The 21750-nt window shown below is 39.1% G+C and overlaps 1 protein-coding gene across 1 annotated transcript in view; it reads right to left on the bottom strand.

Moving 5' to 3' along the window:
- Positions 1-21041, bottom strand: part of BDP1 (B double prime 1, subunit of RNA polymerase III transcription initiation factor IIIB) — a 79294-nt gene extending 58253 nt beyond the window's left edge. Inside the window, exons 1-11 of the mRNA XM_037529078.2 lie at positions 20640-21041; positions 16989-17274; positions 14451-14560; positions 13502-13561; positions 11555-11683; positions 9464-9597; positions 7998-8092; positions 5950-6004; positions 3045-3185; positions 2358-2657; positions 1584-1731 (exon numbers count right to left, since the gene is read on the bottom strand). Coding sequence (XP_037384975.1) covers positions 1584-1731; positions 2358-2657; positions 3045-3185; positions 5950-6004; positions 7998-8092; positions 9464-9597; positions 11555-11683; positions 13502-13561; positions 14451-14560; positions 16989-17274; positions 20640-20851 — 1670 coding nt within the window. The 5' untranslated portion in view covers positions 20852-21041. The remainder of the gene's footprint in view (positions 1-1583; positions 1732-2357; positions 2658-3044; positions 3186-5949; positions 6005-7997; positions 8093-9463; positions 9598-11554; positions 11684-13501; positions 13562-14450; positions 14561-16988; positions 17275-20639) is intronic.
- Between the last annotated feature and the right edge of the window lie 709 nt (positions 21042-21750).

The raw sequence follows: 21750 nt of genomic DNA, 5'->3' as shown, positions 1-21750 counted from the left end.
AATCTATGAAAGAGAGAAATATTTGCAAAGGATATATCAGGTAAGGGCTTAATATCCAAAATGTAAAAAGAACTCCTAAAACTCAACAGCAAATATAACCAAATAACCCAATTAAAAATGGGAAAAGGGAAAAGAACTTGAATAGACATTTCACCAAAGACAGACAAATGGCCTACAGGTACATATAAGGATGTTCAATGTCACTAATTATTAGCAAAATGCAAATCAAAACCACAATGAGGTACCATCTCACAACTGTTAGGATGGCCATTATAAGCAAACAGAAAATAAGAAGTGTTGGCAAAAACACAGAGAAATTGAAACGTCTGCACTATTGGTGGAAAGGGAAACCAGTATGGTGGTTACTCAAAAAATTAAAAATATAAAACTATCATATGGCCCAGCAATCCCTATTCTGGGTATTTATCCAGAAGAACTGGAAACAGAACCTCAAAGAGATATTTGCACTTCCACACTTGTCTCATGTTTATTATTTATTCACAATAGCCAAGAGATGGAAATAACCTAATTGTCCATTTATAGATGAATGGAATATTTTTTTTAAATAGAGGCATGTTTTATTTATTTGTTTGTTTGTTTGTTTTTTGTTTATACATGCACTGGGTACAGTCAGAAGCGCGGGAGGGTGAGAGAATTCACCAGAGCCAGAGCGGGGAGCAGAGCAGGCAGAGGGACCAAAGTACACTGCTGAGGGGAGCAGCGGGCGGCAGGAGAGGTCTGCGTGCCATGTGGGACCCTCCTCCGTGGCCGGGGAGCCGGGGATCGAACCGGCGCCACAGAGGCCGCGGGCAGCTTCGCAACCCAGCGCTCAACCGCTGTGCCACCAGGGAGGCCCTATAGATCAATGGAATTTATTAAAGTGTGACATATACATGCAATGGAGTATTATTCAGCTATAAAAAAGGAAATCCTGATGTATGCTACAACATATATATTTGTGATAGAGGACAAATACTGCATTTGTCAACTTATATGAGACATGTATGGTAATCAAACTCATATAAACATAAAGTAAAATGATGGTTGTTTGAGCTTGTGGGTCAATTCAGTGGATACAGAACTCCAGTCATGCAAGATGAGAAGTTCCAGAGATCTGTTATACAACACTGTGATTACAGTTAGTAACACTGTACACTGAAAAAATGTGTTCGGAGGGTAGAGGTATGGTTATGTATTTTTAGCACAATTAAAACAAAAACATAAAATTCTGACACCAGGATATATCACATTCAAACTGCTGAAAACTAAAGATAAAGAGAAATTTTTATAGAACATTATGAACCCATGCAAACACTAACTACAAGAAAGCTGTAGCAGCAAAGCAAGCACAAGAACAAAAATAACAAAACACCAGAATGATATCACACAAATGAAAAAGGGTCCTTTCACCAAGAAGATATAACAGTCCTAGATATGAATGCATGCAATAGGAGTTCCAAAATACAAGAAGCAAATACAAACAGAACCAAAAAAAGGAACAGGCAAATTCAAAATTACAGGTGAAGATTTTACACTCCTCTGATAGAAGATACAGACAAAGTCTGTACAGATATAGGAAATACCTTGATGAAAGAATAGGATCAATTCTTTTCTCAACTTTTTCATCACAGGAAAAACCCACAACGTCATCTATATTCTGAGGGCAGGAAAGCATCTGTTCCTTATTGCCTTCACCTTCATCTATCTCAGGCTTTAAAGAATGACATTTATCTATAAATACAAAATGCAAGTTATTCTAAAAAAAAAAAGTGATAAAAACAGATTTTAAAGCACAAAGGAATTTACATGTAACACTGTCTTTTCCCACAAATTGTTTATCTACTCAACATTCAAGTTCCTACATGCAAGTCATTGAAGATATTTTTTAGAGCATTAATAAAAAATTCAATCAATTAACAGCTAAAAAGCTGTACAACAAACACAGGCAATATACATTTTACTATATAAATGTAACTTCTAATTGTTAATGGGAGTACACAGAAGGTAATAAATCTTAGTTACAAATCTCCCCATTTCACTTTGGGGTTTTGTTTCCAACATTAATTTTTTGTTTCCAACATTAATTTTAAATTAAAAATAAAAGGATTTAACACAGTACCATGAATACAGAACCAATTAATAAGCACTGTTAATTGTGATTATCTAAAAAGGATGTATTCAAGTTATGTACCAGATCACTATGCATGTCTTCTCAAATGATGTTAGGGCTATTCAAATATGTAAGAGCAGCTTTCCTCCCCACCTGTGTCTATGAGGTACCTCTCTTTTTTTCCTTTTTCTAATAAACCTGCCCTTTTAAAATGTAAATAAATAAAAAAAATATGTAAAAAACTTACTTTTCTGTTTTTCTCCTTTAGAAGGGCCTGACTGAACAGTAGCACTTCCTGAAAGGTTTTTTACTTCCTGTATGCCAGCTTCCTCTTGACTTTTCTTTCTTTTTTTCTTTTGGTTTAGATCTGGTTCTGATACAATCTGTTCTAAATTCTGTTCTGATAAAGTCAGAGCCTGTTGTTCTTCTTCAACTACAGAATGATTGACAGTCTGCACATCCTTCAGAGAGCCTTCTGTGTCTGAAATTTTAGTACTCATAGATTCATCTGGATCATCAGTCACTCCTTCACTGGCAATTTTTTTCACTAAAAATATGAAAAATAGTTTAAAATATATAAAACTACAGAAAGCTTTTAGAGGTGGAGGAAAAAAATACTCAGCTCTGAACAAAAATTTAAAGACAACCTCAAATGTCTCGTACAGAATGACTAAATAAGTTACAATGCATTTATGCTGTAAAAATCCATGCAGCAAACTGTGGGGTAGTTTATACACAGTAATGTAAAAGACTTCAAAACATATTGTAGATTGGTCCAGCCCCAATGGAAAACAGTATGAGTAAACTCAATTCCCTACAATTGAATATCCTGATGATCTCAACTATTGAACTTCACAAAAATACTCAAATACTTGAGACAATATTCCAGTTATATCATGAAGTAAAACAACATACTTTGTTTTAAAACAAATACCTTTTACATTTTTCCGTGGTTTAGAGGATTTCTTTAAAACATTCTGATTTTTAATGGACTTTTGTTTTCGTTTCTCTTCTTCAGCAAGAACTTTCTGAAGCAAATGAGCAAAAAAATCGAAGTCAAAAGGACGCTTTTCCTCTGTTTAAAAAAAAAGAAAAAGAATCTTCAAGTTTTTAATTAAAAGTTTTCAAGTTTTTAATTTTTTACGTATCATAACATCAAAAGTAAATGGGTTGGCATATCATAAGTAGAAGAACAGATAAGCAGCTCTAGTTACTGTAATACAATCATACAATAGACCACCACTTAGCAATAAAAAAAAACCTTTCTTTAAAAAGAAGAAAACAAGGGGCCTCCCCTGGTGGTACAGCGGTTGAACGCTGGGCTGCGAAGCTGCCCGCAGCCTTTGCAGCGCTGGTTTGATCCCCGGCTGCCAATGAGGGTCCCACATGGCATGCAGACCTCTTCTGCAGTGCCCGCTGCTCCCCTCAGCAGTGTGTTCGTCAGTCTGCCTGTTCTGTTCCCCGCTCTGGCTCTGGTGAATTCTCTCACCCTCCCGCACTTCTGACTGTACCCAGTGTTTGTATAAATAAATAAATAAAATCTTTTAAAAAAAGAAGAAGAAAACAAGGAACTACTGATACAAGCAATTACAAAGGTAACTCTCAAAAATATGCTCAAGAAGCAAGACACGGAAGAGGACATACTATATGATTTCATAACAAAGACTTCTAGAAAAAGCTAAGCTCATCGATGATTTATATGAAAACAGCAGGTGCCCTGGGTCAGATAGCAGCAGAGACTGAATGGAAAACAAAGTATCTTTCAGGAGTGAAGAAAATGTTCTACATCTCCTTTTGGGTGGTGGTTATACAGGTATATCTTTCTTAATAGTCAAAATTAAAAACTATACTGTGTAAATTATAAATCAACTTCTTTAAAAGGTTAATATTACTGAGAAATCACCAAAAGCCTACCCACCAACATACACCCTCTCTTTATCACAACCCTTTCACTATATATGCCACTCTTCTGACTATCGGCCAAGAAAGAAGTAGGTGAATAATGATGAATACCATTCTCACTAAATAGCCATCAGTGGCACTGGATCAACAGAGCAATACCTGAACAGATCAACAATAACTGTATCATAGAGTCAAATCCTAGCCTAAGTTCTATATCTGAAAATACAGCGAATATAGAGAAATGTGTTCTTAAACATAAGCCCAAGATTAGTTTGATTACAAGGTGATTCTAAGATGGTCTTATAAGATGTGCCAGATAAAAAGGTATAAGCCTTTTGGGCCTCCCCTGGTGGCGCAGCGGCTGAGCACTGGGCTGCGCAGCCTCTGCAGCACCAGTTCGATCCCCGGCCACCGCCGCCGGCAAGGGTTCCACATGGCGCACCTGCTGCTCCCCTCAGCAGTGTGTTTCATCAGTCTGCCTGTTCTGTTCCCTGCTCTAGCTCTGGTGAATTCTCTCACCCTCCTGTGCTTCTGACTGTACCCAGTGCTTGTATAAATAAATAAATAAATCTTTTTTTTTTTTTAAGGTAAGTCTTTTTATAAATAGCTTCGGGGGGAAAAAATAATAAATAAATAAATAGCTTCGGGAAAACAGGCCAAACCTAAGATTCCTGAAGGCCCTATTTTGTTCTAGATTTTATCTGTTCTGACCTTCCACAACAACAAAGCACTAAAACATTCCAAAGTTCTCAATGGGATTCAAAATGTAAATGCTAAAAAAACACCATGTAGGTTTTAATTTTTTTTCTAATTTTCCATTACAAAAATCAGTAAATGTTAAAGGTATCTATAATAATGATTTTAACAATGACTGCATACCCCCATATAAATTGCTTATAGATTTATGGATTCTTTTCTGAACGTAATGTGTTAATTCTAATGAAGACTTTCAGGATGAGTTTTCTGTAATAGAGAAAGCAGAGGACCACAAGATTCCAGATCTTCCAGGAGTCATTCCTGGAGTGGTTTCCTGAGGACCCAATACAAATTTGGGTTTAATTGACCTTAACGTCTATTCATAAAACGTACATGCGACATAATCTGTCTCCCTTTTAGAGTTTTCATGACGATTAGAACTATAGCAAATAAACATTGAATATATTAATCATAAAACACTGATAAATTATCCTGCAAACAAAGAATACAGGAATGCTTTAAGCAGTATATTTAATTGTCATCCTCTACAGCTCCCTTGAAGTCTTTCTCTGAACTTAAAAGAAAAAATATTATTTTAACCAGGTTATTAGTTAGAAGTTCAAAGGTATTCATTATCCTTCCAAATCTGCTCTTTAGACAGACCTTTCAGACCACTCAATCTAAACATCTAACCACTAATTCCTTTTTTCTTCTGAGAAATCAATCACTATCTGAAATTATCTCTTCCCCTTCTTAATCAGACTTAAAGTTCTAAAAGCAAGATTATCATTTGCCCTTTTCACCATTATATCCTTAATGCTCAGTACAACAGTGACTTGCAAACAGCAGGTGAGCAGCATCGTTTACTGAATGACTGACCATTGGAAGGAATCATTTATAGTATGTGAACTTTCAAAGACAATGAGCTCCTTGTTAGTTCTTGAATAGCGTTCTCTCAAAATAAAGAACACAAACAAATGTTATGTTCAGTCCCTCTGGAACCTCCTGAACTCAGAAATCTGCTTACTTGCTTCCTGATGTTTTAACTAATCCCTTGCATATATCTGAATCAACTGCCAGGACTGCAATGCTAAATAGAATATTTCTCAGTCTTAATTTTCCTTTGATAACACAGAAACAAAACAAATAGAAACAAATCTAAAGCACACTAGAATCAAAGATAGACTAATCATTTTTTATGACTTTGAATGACATATCATAAAAGAGGTCATATTACTTACGAAATGCTTTATCTATTCTCCATCCATTTGTTTTCTCTTCACGTTTAAATTTATTCTGTTAACAAAACAATAAAAATTTATAATTTTCTCCCATATTTAAATAAGTGAAAAGTATGTTTAAAACAAAAGCATTAAAACGAAAATCTTAAAATACAATAAATAAATCTGTCTTTATCAAAAAGCAATGTTTAGGGTTTTTTGGATGAGTTTTTTTAATAGGTTTGGAAGATTTATATGGAGCTTCCTGATCTTTATGATCTACAGCATAAATCAGCAAGGAAAGAAATCAAACCTATAGTCAATTAACCAACTCCTTAAAAACTAATATATTTGTATCCAGTTACCCTTCTCACATATTATGCCAACATGTTCTTAATTGCCCGCAGGGGAGACTATAAAGAAAAAACTAAGCAAAAAAATTTGAAACAGGTCAAGTTTATCTTTAGAAATGTCTTTATATTAAAACATTATTTCGGGCCTCCCCGGTGGCGTAGCAGTTGAGCGCTGGGTTGCGAAGCTGCCCGCAGCATCTGCGGCGCTGGTTTGATCCCCGGCTGCTCCCCGGCCACTGGAGGAAGGTCCCCAGAGGAGGGTCCCACACGGCGCCCAGACCTCTCCTGCCGCCCGCTGTTCCCCTCAGCAGTGTACTTCAGTCCTTCTGCCTGCTCTGCTCCCCGCTCTGGCTCTGGTGAACTCTCTCACCCTCCCGCGCTTCTGACTGTACCCAGTGCTTGTATAAATAAATAAATAAATAAATAAATCTTAAAAAAAAAAAAAAAACTAAACACTCTTCAAAGGAGAAAAAGACAACCATAATCCAGATAATCCAGATACTATGAAATACATTATCCAAGTGCGTAATTTAAAAACACACACAACACAAACAAGAGAAAAGATAGGAAAACGTGACACAGTCAAAGAAAGAAAAACAAAGTCAACAGAAACAGATCCTAGGATAACCCAGATGTTCAAATTAGCAAACAAGAAAATTAAATTACTATAAAATTATGAAACTTTCCATGAATGGGCTTAATACCAGATTGAAGATAGCAAAAGGTCAGTGAATTTGTAAACATGGTAAAAGAAACTAACCAAACTGAAGTGAAAAAAAAAAAAAAATGGGGAAAAAAATGGACAGAATTTTGGTGACCTACAGTTCAATATAACAGAGTAACAAACAAGTGGAATTCCAGAAGGTGAGAACAAAGTGAAAAAAAAAATTAAAAGAAATGATTTAAAATTCCCCCAAAACAATTGGAATAACCCACAGAGCTAACAAACTCAGCAAATCTAAAGCACTACACACACACACACACACACACACACACACACGCCCCTATACCTTGGAAAATCAGAACACCAAAGGTAAAGAAAAAACCCTTGAAAACAGCCAAAGAAAAATAATTTATTATATACAAGGGAAGAATGATATGAATTATGCCAGATTTTTCATCAGAAACACTGGAAGCCAGTGGACAGTACTATAGCACTGTTAAATACTGAAAGAAAGAAACTGTGAAACCAGCAAAGAATATTCATTTGGGGCCTCCCTGGTGGCACAAGGGGTTAAGCGTCAGCACTATGAAGCAATCTGCAGCCACTGCAGCATGAGTTCAATCCCTGGCCAGGGAGATGACCCAGTTGGCACAGCAGACATCTCCTGCCTTGCCCGCTGCTCCCCTCAGCAGTGTATTTCAGTAGGACTGCCTGTTCTGCTCCCCACTCTGTCTCTGGTGAATCCTCTCACAACCGCACCTCTGGCCTACACCCCAGTTCTTATATGCATAAATAAATAAATGTTTTTTAAAAAATTAAAATAAAACAAGGGCAAATAATACATCCAGAGAAATGAAAAAACAGAGAATCTTTCATGGCAGATCTGCTGTTGAGACCTACAACGAATGAAATGTATCAAAAGTGGTAAACATGTGGCCAAATATGAAAAATTACTTTTTTTCCTATTCCCTTACAAGACAGAAGACTCTTTATGCTAAAAACAAAAAACAAAACAAAAAAACAACACCATAAATGAAATGGGTCTATTTTACCTTAATTTCTATTCTTGCTCTATGAGGAAAAAGTTGTCCAATCATAGAAAAGTCAGTTCCTACCATGCTGATGGCTAAAAAGAACATATCAGTTTCTGTAAAAACAAAAGATTTAGAATTACTGAAAATTAATCTCCTCAATAATTAAAACAAAAAAATCTTAAGTATATATTGTGATTTAAATACAGCAAAGCTCTCCTCCCTGCCCACCTATGACTATATATCTCTCTCTTTTTTTCCCTTTCTCCTTCACCAAATAAACCTGTCCTTTTAAAATGCAAAAAAAATAGAAAATAAATGGCAGTACTTAATAGCTTTTTTTTAATTAAAGTCAAGTAAAAATGCTAGTTTAGGGCCTCCCTGGTGGCGCAGGGGTTAAAGACTGTTACCATGCTACTGCCAGCCACTACAGCACAAGTTCGATCCCTAGCCATGGCGCAGAAGACCTCTCTTGTCTCTCCCGCTGGTCCCCTCAGTAGCGTATTTCAGTACATCTACCTGTTCTGCCCCCCACCATAAATCCTCTCACTTCCCCCTTCCCCGACTTACACCCTACTTCTTGTATGCATAAATAAATACATCTTTAAAAAAAAAAGCTAGTATAAAGATATGTCTATGATCATATATACATAGTTGTATATACACATAGTTGTATTTCAATTTTATTGCAAAGAACCTCATGTATCAAAAAATAGCTCCTTTAAATTTGTATACAGAAATGTGGGATAAGATGGACATGTTCTTATTAAAGCAGTTGAAATTTTTTTTAAAGAATTTATTTATTTATGCGTACAAATCTGGGTGCAGCACAAAATAGGCCTTCAGGAATCTCAGGTTTGGCTTTTTTTCCTGATCTAGGCCAGAGGTGTAGGGGTGAGGGGATTCACCAGAGACAGAGTGGGGAGCAGAACAGAGAGACAGCTCCCTGGCCAGGGATCTCCATGTGGGTTAGCTCCCTGGTTGCGATCAACTCATGCAGCAGTGGCTGGCAATAGCTTGATAGTGCTGACACTTTAACCTCTGCACTACTGGGGAAGACCCAGTTGAAATTTTTTAAAAAAGACATCCTGCCTAACTGGTCTCATTCAAAGTGGCCTAAAGAAAACTGTCAGTAATAGCCAGTGCAATGTTACACTGTGTAAGAAACAAGGATATGCTAAGTAATATGTAAAAAATAAATAAAATCTTCAAAAATATAGTATTGGGTCTCCCTAGTGGCCTAGAGGTTAAGTCTCAGTGCTATCATCACTGCAGCCCAAGATCGATCCCTGACATAGGGCACAGCAGACCTCTCCTGTCTTACCTGCTGCTTCCCTCAGCAGTGTATTTCAGTAATCCACTTGTTCTGTTCCCCACTCTGTTTCACCCCACTTTGGCCTATACCCAGTTTTTCTACGCATAAATAAATAAGTCTTAAAAAAAATAAAGTAATAAACTCAAATAAATAAATAAATAAAATGAGTTACCTTTATTTGACCATGGTTTAGAGTAATAGTTTTTCCTAAAGCTGGAATATGTAGTTGTAGAGCCACGCTCAAATATGGGGTCATTCTCCTCAACAACACAAGGGCCTTTTGTTCTTAAAACTTCTACAGTTAAACTGAAAGAAACACATTTTCAAACAGATCCACACTAAAAACAAGTAATGAAACAAATAGCAAACGAAATCCAAACAATTACATTTTGAAATCTGCCATGGCAGTCACTTCAAAAGTACAATAATAATTATTAGAAGTATGCATACTTTGAAAGAATCTGCCAATTTTAACTTAAAATGTGATTGCTAAGGGATAAAATAAATGTCAACTTATTTTTAGAATTCTAAGCAGCAATATTGAAATTTATAAAATCTCTGGGTCACCTAAAAAACTGCCTTATTGCGTTCTGCATGTTTCCCATATTTAATATGTATCAGTAAGAGGGCCTCCCCGGTGGCGCAGCGGTTGAGCGCTGGGTTGCGAAGCTGTCCGTGGCCACTGCGGCGCCGGTTCAATCCCCGGCTACTCCCCGGCTACCGGAGGAGGGTCCCACATGGCGCACAGACCTCTCCTGCCACCCGCTGCTCCCCTCAGCAATGTACTTAGGTCCCTCTGCCTGCTCTGCTCCCCGCTCTGGCTCTGGTGAATTCTCTCACTCTCCCGCGCTTCTGACTGTATGTATAAACAAACAAACAAACAAATAAAACATGCCTCTATAAAAAAATAAATAAATAAATAAAATATGTATCAGTAAGAAATGTTTAGCATTCATGAACACAAAGTAAATATGATTTTAACTATTTAATGACCAGTAAATCATCATCACAAATTAAAGGAAAACAACGTGCAATACTATTAATAGTACTTGTTTTATTATAATAAAATTTAAATGCGTAAGGTGATTTTTTAATTAAAGTAAGAAAATTTTCCATCACTTTTCAAAATTTATTTACTACTAATTTATTTCCTATTTCTTTTTAAAAATATACGTTGGGGGCCTCCCTTGGTGGCGCAGCGCTTGAGCGCTGGGCTGCGAAGCTGCCCGCAGCCTCTGCAGCGCCGGTTCGATCCCCGGCCACCAGCGAGAGTCCCACATGGAGTGCAGACCTCTCCTGCTGCGCCCGCTGCTCCCCTCAGCAGTGTATTTTGTAGGTCTGCCTGTTCTGTTCCCCGCTCTGGCTCTGGTGAATTCTCTCACCCTCCCACACTTCTGACTGTACTCAGTACTTGTGTAAATAAATAAACTTTTTTTTTTAATAGAGGCATGTTTTATTTATTTATTTATTTGTTTTGTTTTCATTTATACATGCACTGGGTACAATCAGAAGCACGGGAGGGTGAGAGAATTCACCAGAGCCAGAGCGGGAGCAGAGCAGGCAGAAGGACTGAAGTACACTGCTGAGGGGAGCAGCGGGCGGCAGGAGAGGTCTGTGCGCCATGTGGGACCCTCCTCCGGTGGCAGGGGAGCAGCCGGGATCGAACTGGCGCCACAGAGGCTGCAGCCAGCTTCGCAACCCAGCGCTCAACCGATGCGCCACCGGGGAGGCCCTGTAAATAAATAAATTAAAAAAAAAATTGGAAAAAAGAAAATATATGTTGGGGGCCTCCCAGGTGGTACAAGGGGTTAAGTCTCAGCACTATCAAGCTATTGCCAGCCACTGCAGCATGAGTTCAATCCTCGGTCAGGGAGATAACCCACCTGGCACAGCAGACCTCCCCGTCTCACCTGCTGCTCCCCTCAGCAGTGTATTTCAGGGGATCCGCCTGTTCTGCTCTCTCCCCACTCTGTCTCTGGTGAATCCTCAAACACCCCCAATTCCCCTCCCAGCACTTCTGGCCTACACCCCAGTTCTTATATGCATAAATAAATAAATTAAACCTTAAAAAAATAAACTTTGGGAAGACACCTAATTTCACAATAGCAAATTTTAGAAATTTAGTATTATAACTGAGAATTAAACCTGGTACGTTTGATGCAAAAATAACGTCAAAGTCTAAGAAAGAATGAAAGAAAACTTCTCTCATTAAACATAGCACATTTGTTTACTCATGAAACCACAATCTCTTTTTTTAACTTACCTTTCTTCATCCAAAATAATAGAACCATCTTCAGCCACTTTAACTCGAGGAACCAGCAATGGGCCATCATCTGTTTCTTCTTCTATTTCTTCATTATCTTCAGCATCAGGAGTACTTTTATTTTCTTGTCTAAAAAATGTGAAGAAATGTTATTTCACATACAGATGAGAAGTGTTTCCTGAATAATATGAACTACTGAATAAATTATTGCAAATTCAACCTTCCAGGTATCTTGAACTTTCCCTATAACCTAACAGAGAATATTATGTATTGCTAAAGACATAGTTATAATATTTTCTCAAATATTATTCATAGCACCTAGTAACAAAAAGCCTTTACTCTCTTCGAAAATAAAGAGAAATGCTCATCTTCTCTAATACAGTAGCAGAGTAAGCCATTCAAGTATTGTAGAATTATCAAAAATAATCCTTACAGTAAATAGCATTACTTTCCATATAATTTTAGTAACTCTTCAGAGCCAACACTTCTAGGTTAGTTTTTTCATATCCAGTTGAGGCTCAGAAAAGAAAATCTTCGCTCTAATTTACAAAACAGTAAGGGTAGACCAAGAAGTCAGTTTTTCAAATGACTCCAAATCTCATATACCTTCCATTTGGCTACATTGTCACCTTAAGGTTTTATTAAAGCAAACATAGCCTATAATATATAACCTATTTATAATATATATAAATATATATAACCTATTTTTAAAACTTAGGAGTTCTATTTTAAGCTATCAGAGTCCTAGGCAAAACAAGTAGCCAGTACCCTTGAAGTGATAATCAGAAAATCCCAATGTTTCTGCTAATTTCCCACAATATCTCTACCTTGAATTACAAGGATACAATAACTTTCTAAATGGTCTCTTGAAGAGATTTCTTGGGAAGAAAGTAACATATGACAGTGCAATTGGAAAGCAACAGGGGTTTGCACAAAAAAATAGGCTAAGAGGGGCCTCCCTGGTGGTGTAAGGGGTTAAGCACTGCACTATGAAGCAATCTTCAGACTCTGCAGCACAAGTTCGATCCCCGGCTGGCCAGGGAGCAACCCACATGGCGCAGCAGAGCTCTCCTATCTCGCCTGCTGCTCCCCTCAGCAGTGTATTTCAGTCTGCCTGTTCTGTTCCCTACTCTGTCTCTGGTGAATCCTCTCACCCCTACATCTCTGGCCTGTACCCCAGCTTTTGTGCATAAATAAATAAATCTTTAAAAAAAAAAAAAAAAGCTAAGAGTGACATCAAAACTATACCCACAGTGTGAACAAAAAGCTAAAAAAGGAAAAGGAGGGACCTCCCTGGTGGCGCAAGGGGTTAAGTCACAGCACTATGAAGCTACCTGCAGCCACTACAGCAGGAGTTCGATCCCCAGCCAGGGAGGTGACCCACAAGGCGCAGCAGACCTCTCCTGTCTCACCCACTGCTCCCCTCAGCAGTGTATTTCAGTCAACCTGCCTGTTCTATTCCGCACTCTGTCTCTGGTGATTCCTCTCACCCTCCCACACCTCTGGCCTGTACCCCAGTTTTTGTATGTATAAATAAATAAATCTTTAAAAAAAAAAAAAAGAAAAAGGGAAAGAAGGAAAAAGAAAATATATGCATGTTTGCCTGAACAGATAATGACTAGAACTAGAATCAGAATGATACATTTAAAATTGATTACATTTGTTGCCTCCAGGGAGGGAACTAGGTGGCAGAAATACAAGGATGGAAGACTTTTACCTGTATACACTTTTCATCCTTTTGAATTTTGTAATATGTAAACATAGAGTATTAATATAAAACAAAATTACTTTCAATTCTTAAAGCTTTAACTTAAAATCACTAACACTGGCCATTCATATACGTACTACGCAAATAACATAAGGCTTTCATTTTTATTTAAATCTGATAGTAACTTATTCTTGCGATTCTATTTAAGCAGATTGATTCAAAAAGAATGAGATACTTACTCTCTTGTCTGGACTGGTGGCAATGATTTTTCAGTTTTCTTTTCTTGCTCTAGGGAAGAACTATTAAACACAAAGAACAGAATACTTTTTAACAATTAATTTACATCTTGTCAATTATATCTGTACGCAAAAATCAAATTATTTTAACTTTCCTTTAAATAATTATATATACCATAATACTACTATTAATGATGATATGGCACAACTGTCAATTTTTCAGTCAAAAATTTTCATCATCAAATACAATAATTCATCAGGCCTTAAGTAGGGCCTTTAATTCTTCTTTCTTATTCCTCAGTGATGGGGAGGTCCCAGTCCTGAGGCATGAAGCAACCTATGTGGCTTGTCTCCAACTCCCAACTGGCAAACACTCCAAAACTTAGAGTCTGGAACTTCTTTCAACTAGGTCAAAAACCTGGTAAATCAGAAACAGGCTACACTGGTGATATGCCACTACTTTCTACTTCTACATCCACCAGCTAAACCATCCACACACAGCTATGAGGTTTAGTAAAAACCCTCTGCCTCCACAGGCTAACTCTGATTAAAGTAGCTTTGTTCTTGGAGAATCTGGTAATCAAATTGCCTCTATTTAATCAGGAGATAGGGCATATAAAAATATATCACCCTTCTAGATCAGATCAGGTCACAGAGTATAAAAAATAGAAATCACAATCTTTATTACAAAAAAGTTGTTTAGCTATTTTACTTAGTCTTAGTATACAAAAGGAAATTTATTTTTAGTCTTCGCAGTAAAGGGCATCATTTACCACCCCAAGAAAGAAGCTACTTGAAATACCACTAATTTTTGTTATAAAATTCTATCTTAAAAACGGTCATAAGTGTTACAAATTTGTCCACATGCTTTTGGAAAACATGAACCACCACTCCAAATGTGATAATTAAATCACAACATACTCAAAGTATAACAGGAATAAAGTTTACTTACGTCATTGGGTTGTTATCTGGCAGGTAATATATGAAGTCTCTCATAGTCATTTTTGTACGATCTGGTGGTCTCTGACTTTCATTTATTACATACTTGTTTTTCCATTGCTTCTAGATATACAAACACACACAGACCCACTTCTATAAATATATAAGAATTTCAGATGTATTATATTCAAGTACACACTGTTATATTCAGTGTCAAGTCCTAATATTATTCATATCATAATGAAGCCTACTATCAGGAAAAAATTTATAAACTGAATATTAAAATTAGGGCCTCCCCGGTGGCGCAGCGGTTGAGTGCTGGGCTGCAAAGCTGCCTGCAGCCTCTGCAGCGCCGGTTAGATCCCCGGCCACCGGCGAGGGTCCCACATGGCACGCAGACCTCTCCTGCCGCGCCTGCTGCTCCCCTCAGCAGTGTGCTTCATCAGTCTGACTCTTCTGCTCCCCACTCCCGCTCTGGTGAATTCTCTCACCCTCCCGTGCTTCTGACTGTACCCAGTGCTTGTATAAATAAATAAATAAATCTTTTAAAAATTAAAAAAAAAAAAAAAGATCGGGCTATCAAGCTACTGCCAGCCACTACCATATGAGTTCGATCCCCAGACAGCCAGGGAGCAACCCATATGGCTCAGCAGACTCTCCTGTCTCTCCCGCTACTCCCCTCAGCAGTGTATTTCAGTACATCTGTCTGTTCTGCTCCCCACTCTGTCTCTGGTGAATCCTCTCACCTCCTGCACCTCTGGCTTACACCCTAGTTCTTGGATGCATAAATAAATAAATATTTTTTAAAAATTGCCCAAGGTCACACAGTAAGGATAAATCCAAGATTCAAAGCTTACGCATCAAACAACAGAGCTTGCATTCATTACTACTGTTACACTGCTTTCTCAGAAAAATAACCCTCAAAATTAAAAAGAACATGGACTACCTACATACATGCAAATTTTTCCCATTTATAATTTTCCACATTCTCAATTTAGGAAAAATAACCAATTCATTTTATTCAGCTACATTTGTCATAATTTAAATGACTAATTCATGTCAACTGAACATCTTCATGAAAAATCAGATGTTTATTTTATAAATATGCTTGTATGTGTATCTGTGTGTATGTGTATAAAACTCTATTTGTGGGGCCTCCCTGGTAGTGCAGCAGTTGAGCGCTGGGTTTCGAAGCTGTCCGCAGCCTCTGCAGCGCCGGTTTGATCCCCCGCCGGGCGAGGGTCCCACATGGCGCACAGACCTCTCCTCCCGCCCGCTGCTCCCCTCAGCAGTGTACTTCATCAGTCTGCCTGCTCTGCTCTCCGCTCTGACTGTGGTGAATTCTCAACCTCCCGCACTTCTGACTGTATCCAGTGCTTGTATAAATAAATAATCTTTAAAAAAAAAAAAAAACTCTATTTGTGGGGACTTCCCTGGTGATGCAGGGATTAAAGTCTCAGCACTGTCAAGCTATCACCAGCCACTGTGGCATGAGTTCAATCCCTGGCCAGGGAGCTAGCCCACATGATGCAGCAGATCTCTCTAATCTCACCCACTGCTCCCCTCAGCAGTGTATTTCAGTAGATCTGCCTGTTCTGCCCCTCACTGTGTCTCTGGTGAATCCACCCCTCCCCCCCCACCTCTGGCTTACACCTTAGTTTCTGTATGCATAAATAAATAAAAATAAATCTTTAAAAAATAAAACTCTATTTGTGGCCTCATCCAAATACAATGAAAAATATAGCAAGAAAAAAAATTGCTTAAGTCCAAAAAAAAGCTGATTAAGTGCTTCTTAATCAATCAGTTAAAAAAAGGAATATTCTGGGGCCTCCCTGGTGGAGCAATGTGTTAAGCACCACACAATGATGCAATCCAAAGCCTCTGCAGCATGAGTTCAATTCCCAGCCCACCAGGGAGCAACCCACATGGCAAAGCAGACCTCTCCTGTCTCACCCGCTGCTCCCCTCAGCAGTGTATTTCAGTCAGTCTGCCTGTTCTGTTTCCCACTCTGTATCCAGTGAATCCTCTCACCCCCCGCATCTCTGGCTTGTGCCCCAGCTCTTGTATGCATAAATAAATCTTTAAAAAAATAAAATAAATTTAAAAAAATAAAAAATAAAAAAAGGAATATTCTCATTATATCAAGATGTTATTTGGTATTGTTCCTCATCAAAATCTGCAGATGGGCCTCCCTGATGGCACAAGGGGTTAACTCTCAGCACTATGAAGCTACAGGCAGCCACTGAGCATGAGTTCGATGCCCGGCCAGGGAGCCAACCCACATGGTGCAACAGACCTCTCCTGTCTCACCCGCTGCTCCCTTCAGTAGTGTACTTCAGTCAGTCTGCCTGTTCTGCTCCCCACTCTATCTCTTGAGAATCCTCTTACCTCTCTGCACCTCTGCCTATACCCCAGCTCTTGTATGCAGAAATAAAGAAATCTTTGGGGAAAAAAATACTACAAATGCTTACTTTTCCTTCAATGATGTCTGACCACTATGAAAACAGAAATATAGCAGGCAACAGTCAATATTCTGAATTTTTTCCCTTACCTTTTCTTTTCTCAACTCTTCCTTTAACATTTCTCTCAGTTTCTGGGCTTTATATATTCGATATCTGTCGGAACATGGCTGTTTCTCTTTGGGTGGAATGGAATTAGGCTGTATAGCTTCTTGATTAACTGTAGGTAAGGGATGAGGTTCTGAAGGAATGCTGACATTAGGCTTAACCGAATTAGAAGTACTTGATACTCGCTTTTTTCTCTGTGAAACAGTAGTGGAAGATTTACTGGATTCTTCAACATCACTCTCATCATCAGTCCTTTTATCACTGTTGAAACTAAAAAAGAAAAATTAAGACCTTCTTTTAAATATTCTAGTTTTTTTTTTAATTTTATTTTTATATTCCCCATACAATTGCAACCCCCTTATTTTGACCCCAATCCCTCCTTTTCCCACCCCGCACCCCCCACAGTGTGTCTCTGGTTCATAGTTGTTTGTTGATTTTGATTTTTTCTTTCTTATAGTTATTCTTTTTCCTGGTCCCTTATTAAATATTCTAGTTTTAAAAACTAGCCTGGTAAAAATCCAAAATAGTAATCTCATTTTAAAATTCAACAGAGAGATGTTAATTATGGCAGAGGTTGAAATAAAAATTATGTTTGATAGATCTTTTCAACAAATATCTAAATCCTCATGAAGATAGTATATCTTTTTCAAATTTGAAATCCCTAAGCACATTAGAGTCCATAATTTAATGCTCATACTTTTCCCTCAAAAAAAAAGCCCAGGTAAGTGGGGGAAAACGGTTAAGTCGCAGCACTATGAAGCTATTGGTGGCCACTGCAGCACAAGTTCAATCCCCGGCCAGGGAGGTGACACACATGGCGCAGCAGACCTCTCTTGATGCGTCTGCTGCTCCCCTCAGCAGTGTATTTCAGTAGACCTGCCTGTTCTGCTTCCCACTCTGTCTCTGGTGAATCCTCTCACCCCCTGGACCTCTGGCCTACACCCCAGCTCTTGATGCGTAAATAAATAAATCTTTAAAAAAAAAAATGCCCACCCTAAATTACAAAACAAAGCTTAGTATAATCTGAATTACCAAATAACTTCGTTTTTTTAAATTAAGTTCACAAGCTACACTAACATCCCTCTAAACTGATGCTAAGTATTGACATTTTGTTTGAATTATCAACCTGAGATTAGCTAAGCCAGAATACAGAAAACTTCTAATCTCTGAATTTTTGTATTGCAGTATTTGAAGATGTACATTGGCGACATTAATTAAACCAAATTATGTTTGAGGCAAAAATCACTTATATTTGTCAAAAGTGATCAATCAGTCCAAGTTACACATATGATATAATTCAAATTGCACATAAATATTTCAGGAATGACCTGAGGCAAATTAAAAAGATAGGAAGTGTAAGTCAAGAACTAAAAGCTGGGACTCCATGGTGGCCTATGGGTTAAGTCTCAGTGCTATCACTGTTAAGGGAGCTAACCCACTTATGGCACAGCAGAGCTCTCCTGTCTGGCCCACTGCTACCCTTAGCAGTGTATTTCAGTAAATTGGCCTGTTCTGCTCCCCACTCTGTCTCTGGAAAATCAATCCTCTCCCCCCCAGCACCTTTGACCTACACCCTAGTTCTTCTAAGGGGAAAAAAAAAAAAAAAAAAGCTAAACTAAAAGCAATCTACCTTTTTCCAAATACTATGATTAGTTTTATGTGAAAGTGGAAAATGTCTAAAATCTGTAAGAATAACTTTTCCAAAAAGCCTCCAGTTGAAAGTCTTATCTCGGTCCTTCTAGTAATGTGATACATGCCCACTTACATTTCACCCAATTATACTGTGTAAGGACCATACCCTTAGATTTTTACAGCTAGCAAAGACCCAAAATAAAGAAAAATAAAGTATACTCCTTCAATATCAGCTGTAAAAAAACAATTACATATTCTCTAGTCTTAAATGTGTCAAGACTATATACTGAACAATGTATTAAATTATTAATCATCATGTATTCATAAGCAGTGTGGGAAAAATTTTGAAACAAATTCATGTAGGAAACTTGGAAATGACTAAGCATCACCAAGATATCAAAATAAAACCCTCCAGGGCCTCCCCGGTGGCGCAGCGGTTGAGCGCTGGGTTGTGAAGCTGCCCGCAGCCTCTGCAGCACCGGTTCGATCCCCGGCTGCTCCCCGGCCACTGGAGGAGGGTCCCACATGGCGCGTAGACCTCTCCTGCCGCCTGCTGCTCCCCTCAGCAGTGTACTTCGGTCCTTCTGCCTGCTCTGCTCCCCGCTCTGGCTCTGGTGAATTCTCTCACCCTCCCGTGCTTCTGACTGTACCCAGTGCTTGTATAAATAAATAAATAAATAAATAAATAAATAAATAAATAAATAAATAAATAAATCTTTTTAAAAAAAAAAAAAAACTATATAAAAAATAAAACCCTCCAACAAGGACCAGTTCAAGTCAACAGAGGAAGCTGAACCAAAATGAAAGGAATAAGACTTTAACCTCCTGTGCCAGCACAAAAAGGATGTGTACCAGTTTAATGCCATTACATAGGACTGATTTTTTATTGGTTTCCTTACATACAAAGTATACAAGAAATAGAAGCTATAATCAGCCCAACACATCTTTGCTCCATCACCTTATTTTCATCAAGTAACATTTTGTAGGCAACCACAAAACACTATGCCAAGAACACCTAACCCGTCTGCCAAAACATGGGAAAGACAGTTTATATCAGTTATCTCTGATCTTCATGATAACGCTCCAAAGCAGGTAATGTAATCTCTATACCACAAATAAGCATATTCTGCTCGGACCAAACCTATCAATTGTTAAATTTAGGCGAATACTGAATCAAATGTGGTACATGAGACACATGCTTTTCTTTCAGAAAACAAGGTCATCATAGCTAAATCAAAGGATGTACCCAGCCAGATGTCCTTCCGTTGTCGTAAATCACCAAGATCAAAGTAACGCCGGACTTCTTTTAAAAATAAATGTTTGGGGCCTCTCCAGTGGCGCAGTGGTTGAGCGCTGGTTGCGAAGCTGCCCGCAGCCTCTGCAGCGACGGTTCGATCCCCGGCTGCTCCCCGGCCACCGGAGGAGGGTCCCGCATGGCGCGCAGACCTCTCCTGCCGCCCGCTGCTCCCCTCAGCAGTGTACTTCGGTCCTTCTGCCTGCTCTGCTCCCCGCTCTGCCTGCTCTGCTCCCCGCTCTGGCTCTGGTGAATTCTCTCACCCTCCCGCGCTTCTGACTGTACCCAGTGCTTGTATAAATAAATAAATAAATAAATCTTTAAAAAAAAAAATAAATAAATAAAAATAAATGTTTGGAAAATTTTAAATTACTTAACTCCCGCAAAGTGTCCATAAAAATGAAAACTATGGTAAACTAAATTTTCTAATTACTACCAGGTGTACGTATTCTTCACTTCGAGACTGTTACACCTGAATTCCTTCCACCAGCCCTCGAAGACTTGGTCCCCTCCCCGAGAATCTATAAACTGTAACAAAATTCACATTTGCCACATCCTGTGGTCAGAGGGACAAATTGCAGTGTGAATTGAATTCATGGGACTTAGTGACAGCAAGAAAGTACGGTAAAGTTCATTTGCTCAGCTTCCAGGTGATAAGCCCGGAGAGGCGAGGAAGAGACGAAAACGTTCCCCCTCTGCAAGCACTCACCTATTGCCGGGTGTCTTTTCTTGGGGTTCCGCTCCCCCGAAATCCACTGGGGGCACATCTGTAGATTCCGCTGGCTTTGGAGCAGAGGCTACGGAAGGCTCTGGCGGCCTGGAAGTCTCTGGTCCACGCTGGGGATTGGGGGCGGTGGAGCCCCTAGAGCCTACGCCAGGCCTGACATTCGGCTTCACGCTAAGGCGTGCCCTACGGAACATGGCGGAGCCAGGGGGCCCGGGGAGGCGGCCCTACAGCCGCTCTCAGCCCCGAGCCCCGGCCACTGCCCCAAGAGAGAGTACGAACTACGCCCTTCCCACAAAGCCAAACCACCAGCCCAGCGGGCAGCTACCGCAATTTCGCGCCCCCACCACCTCCTCCTTCCTCCCGCCGCCGCCTCTTCTTCATGACCCTGCTACTGTAATAGCTAAATTTCCCCCCCCACACCTTGCTCCCCCGCCCTCGGAGAGCGCCGGAACTTAACGTCATCAGTCGGCGCCGTGAATTTACGTAAGACGCACAGAGCCCGGAGCCATGGCAACTGTCAAGCTACCTGACCTGAGTTACTTGTGAACCGGAAACTGAGAGTCAAAGGGATGTGCTGCTACCTTCACCAGCGTCCTGAGGACTTGAAAAGTGGCGGAAGGAGGTAGTGAAGCCCTCTGCCCAAACCTTTACGGGAACTATTAAAATCGCTGACGATTCGGTTTTTAGAGGGTCTTGTGGAGCAGTGCGTGTTCACTACCACATCCCTAGGGCTTAGAAATTCTAAATTAAGTAAAATGTAGATTGGAAATTCAGATGTGAAGAAATTACTAATTACCACCTATAAGGGGAACTGGATTCTGGGAAGCATGTCGTGGGAGGTAAACCGTTTACAGCATATCCTTGTGCACTCTCTGCAGGCGAATTTATCACCTATTCAAAAATTATTATAGTTAAAACTAATGTGATTATACTTAATCTGCTTCACGGGGTAACAATAGAACAATAAACAGGGTGTTCTGGGTTGGAGAGAGTAAAACAACAAATGGACAAGACAAATTATGTTAAATGCCATGAAAGTTAAAGGGAAATATGATAGAGATTAATGAGACTGATGGGGTGGTTAGGAAAGGTC

This window comes from Talpa occidentalis, unplaced genomic scaffold (genome assembly GCF_014898055.3).
Source record: "Talpa occidentalis isolate TD23 unplaced genomic scaffold, MPIMG_talOcc4v2.1 talOcc4.6, whole genome shotgun sequence".
NCBI lineage: Eukaryota > Metazoa > Chordata > Mammalia > Eulipotyphla > Talpidae > Talpa > Talpa occidentalis.
The sequence above is the reverse complement of the archived record's forward strand: the minus strand, read 5'-3'. Positions and strand labels throughout refer to the sequence as shown.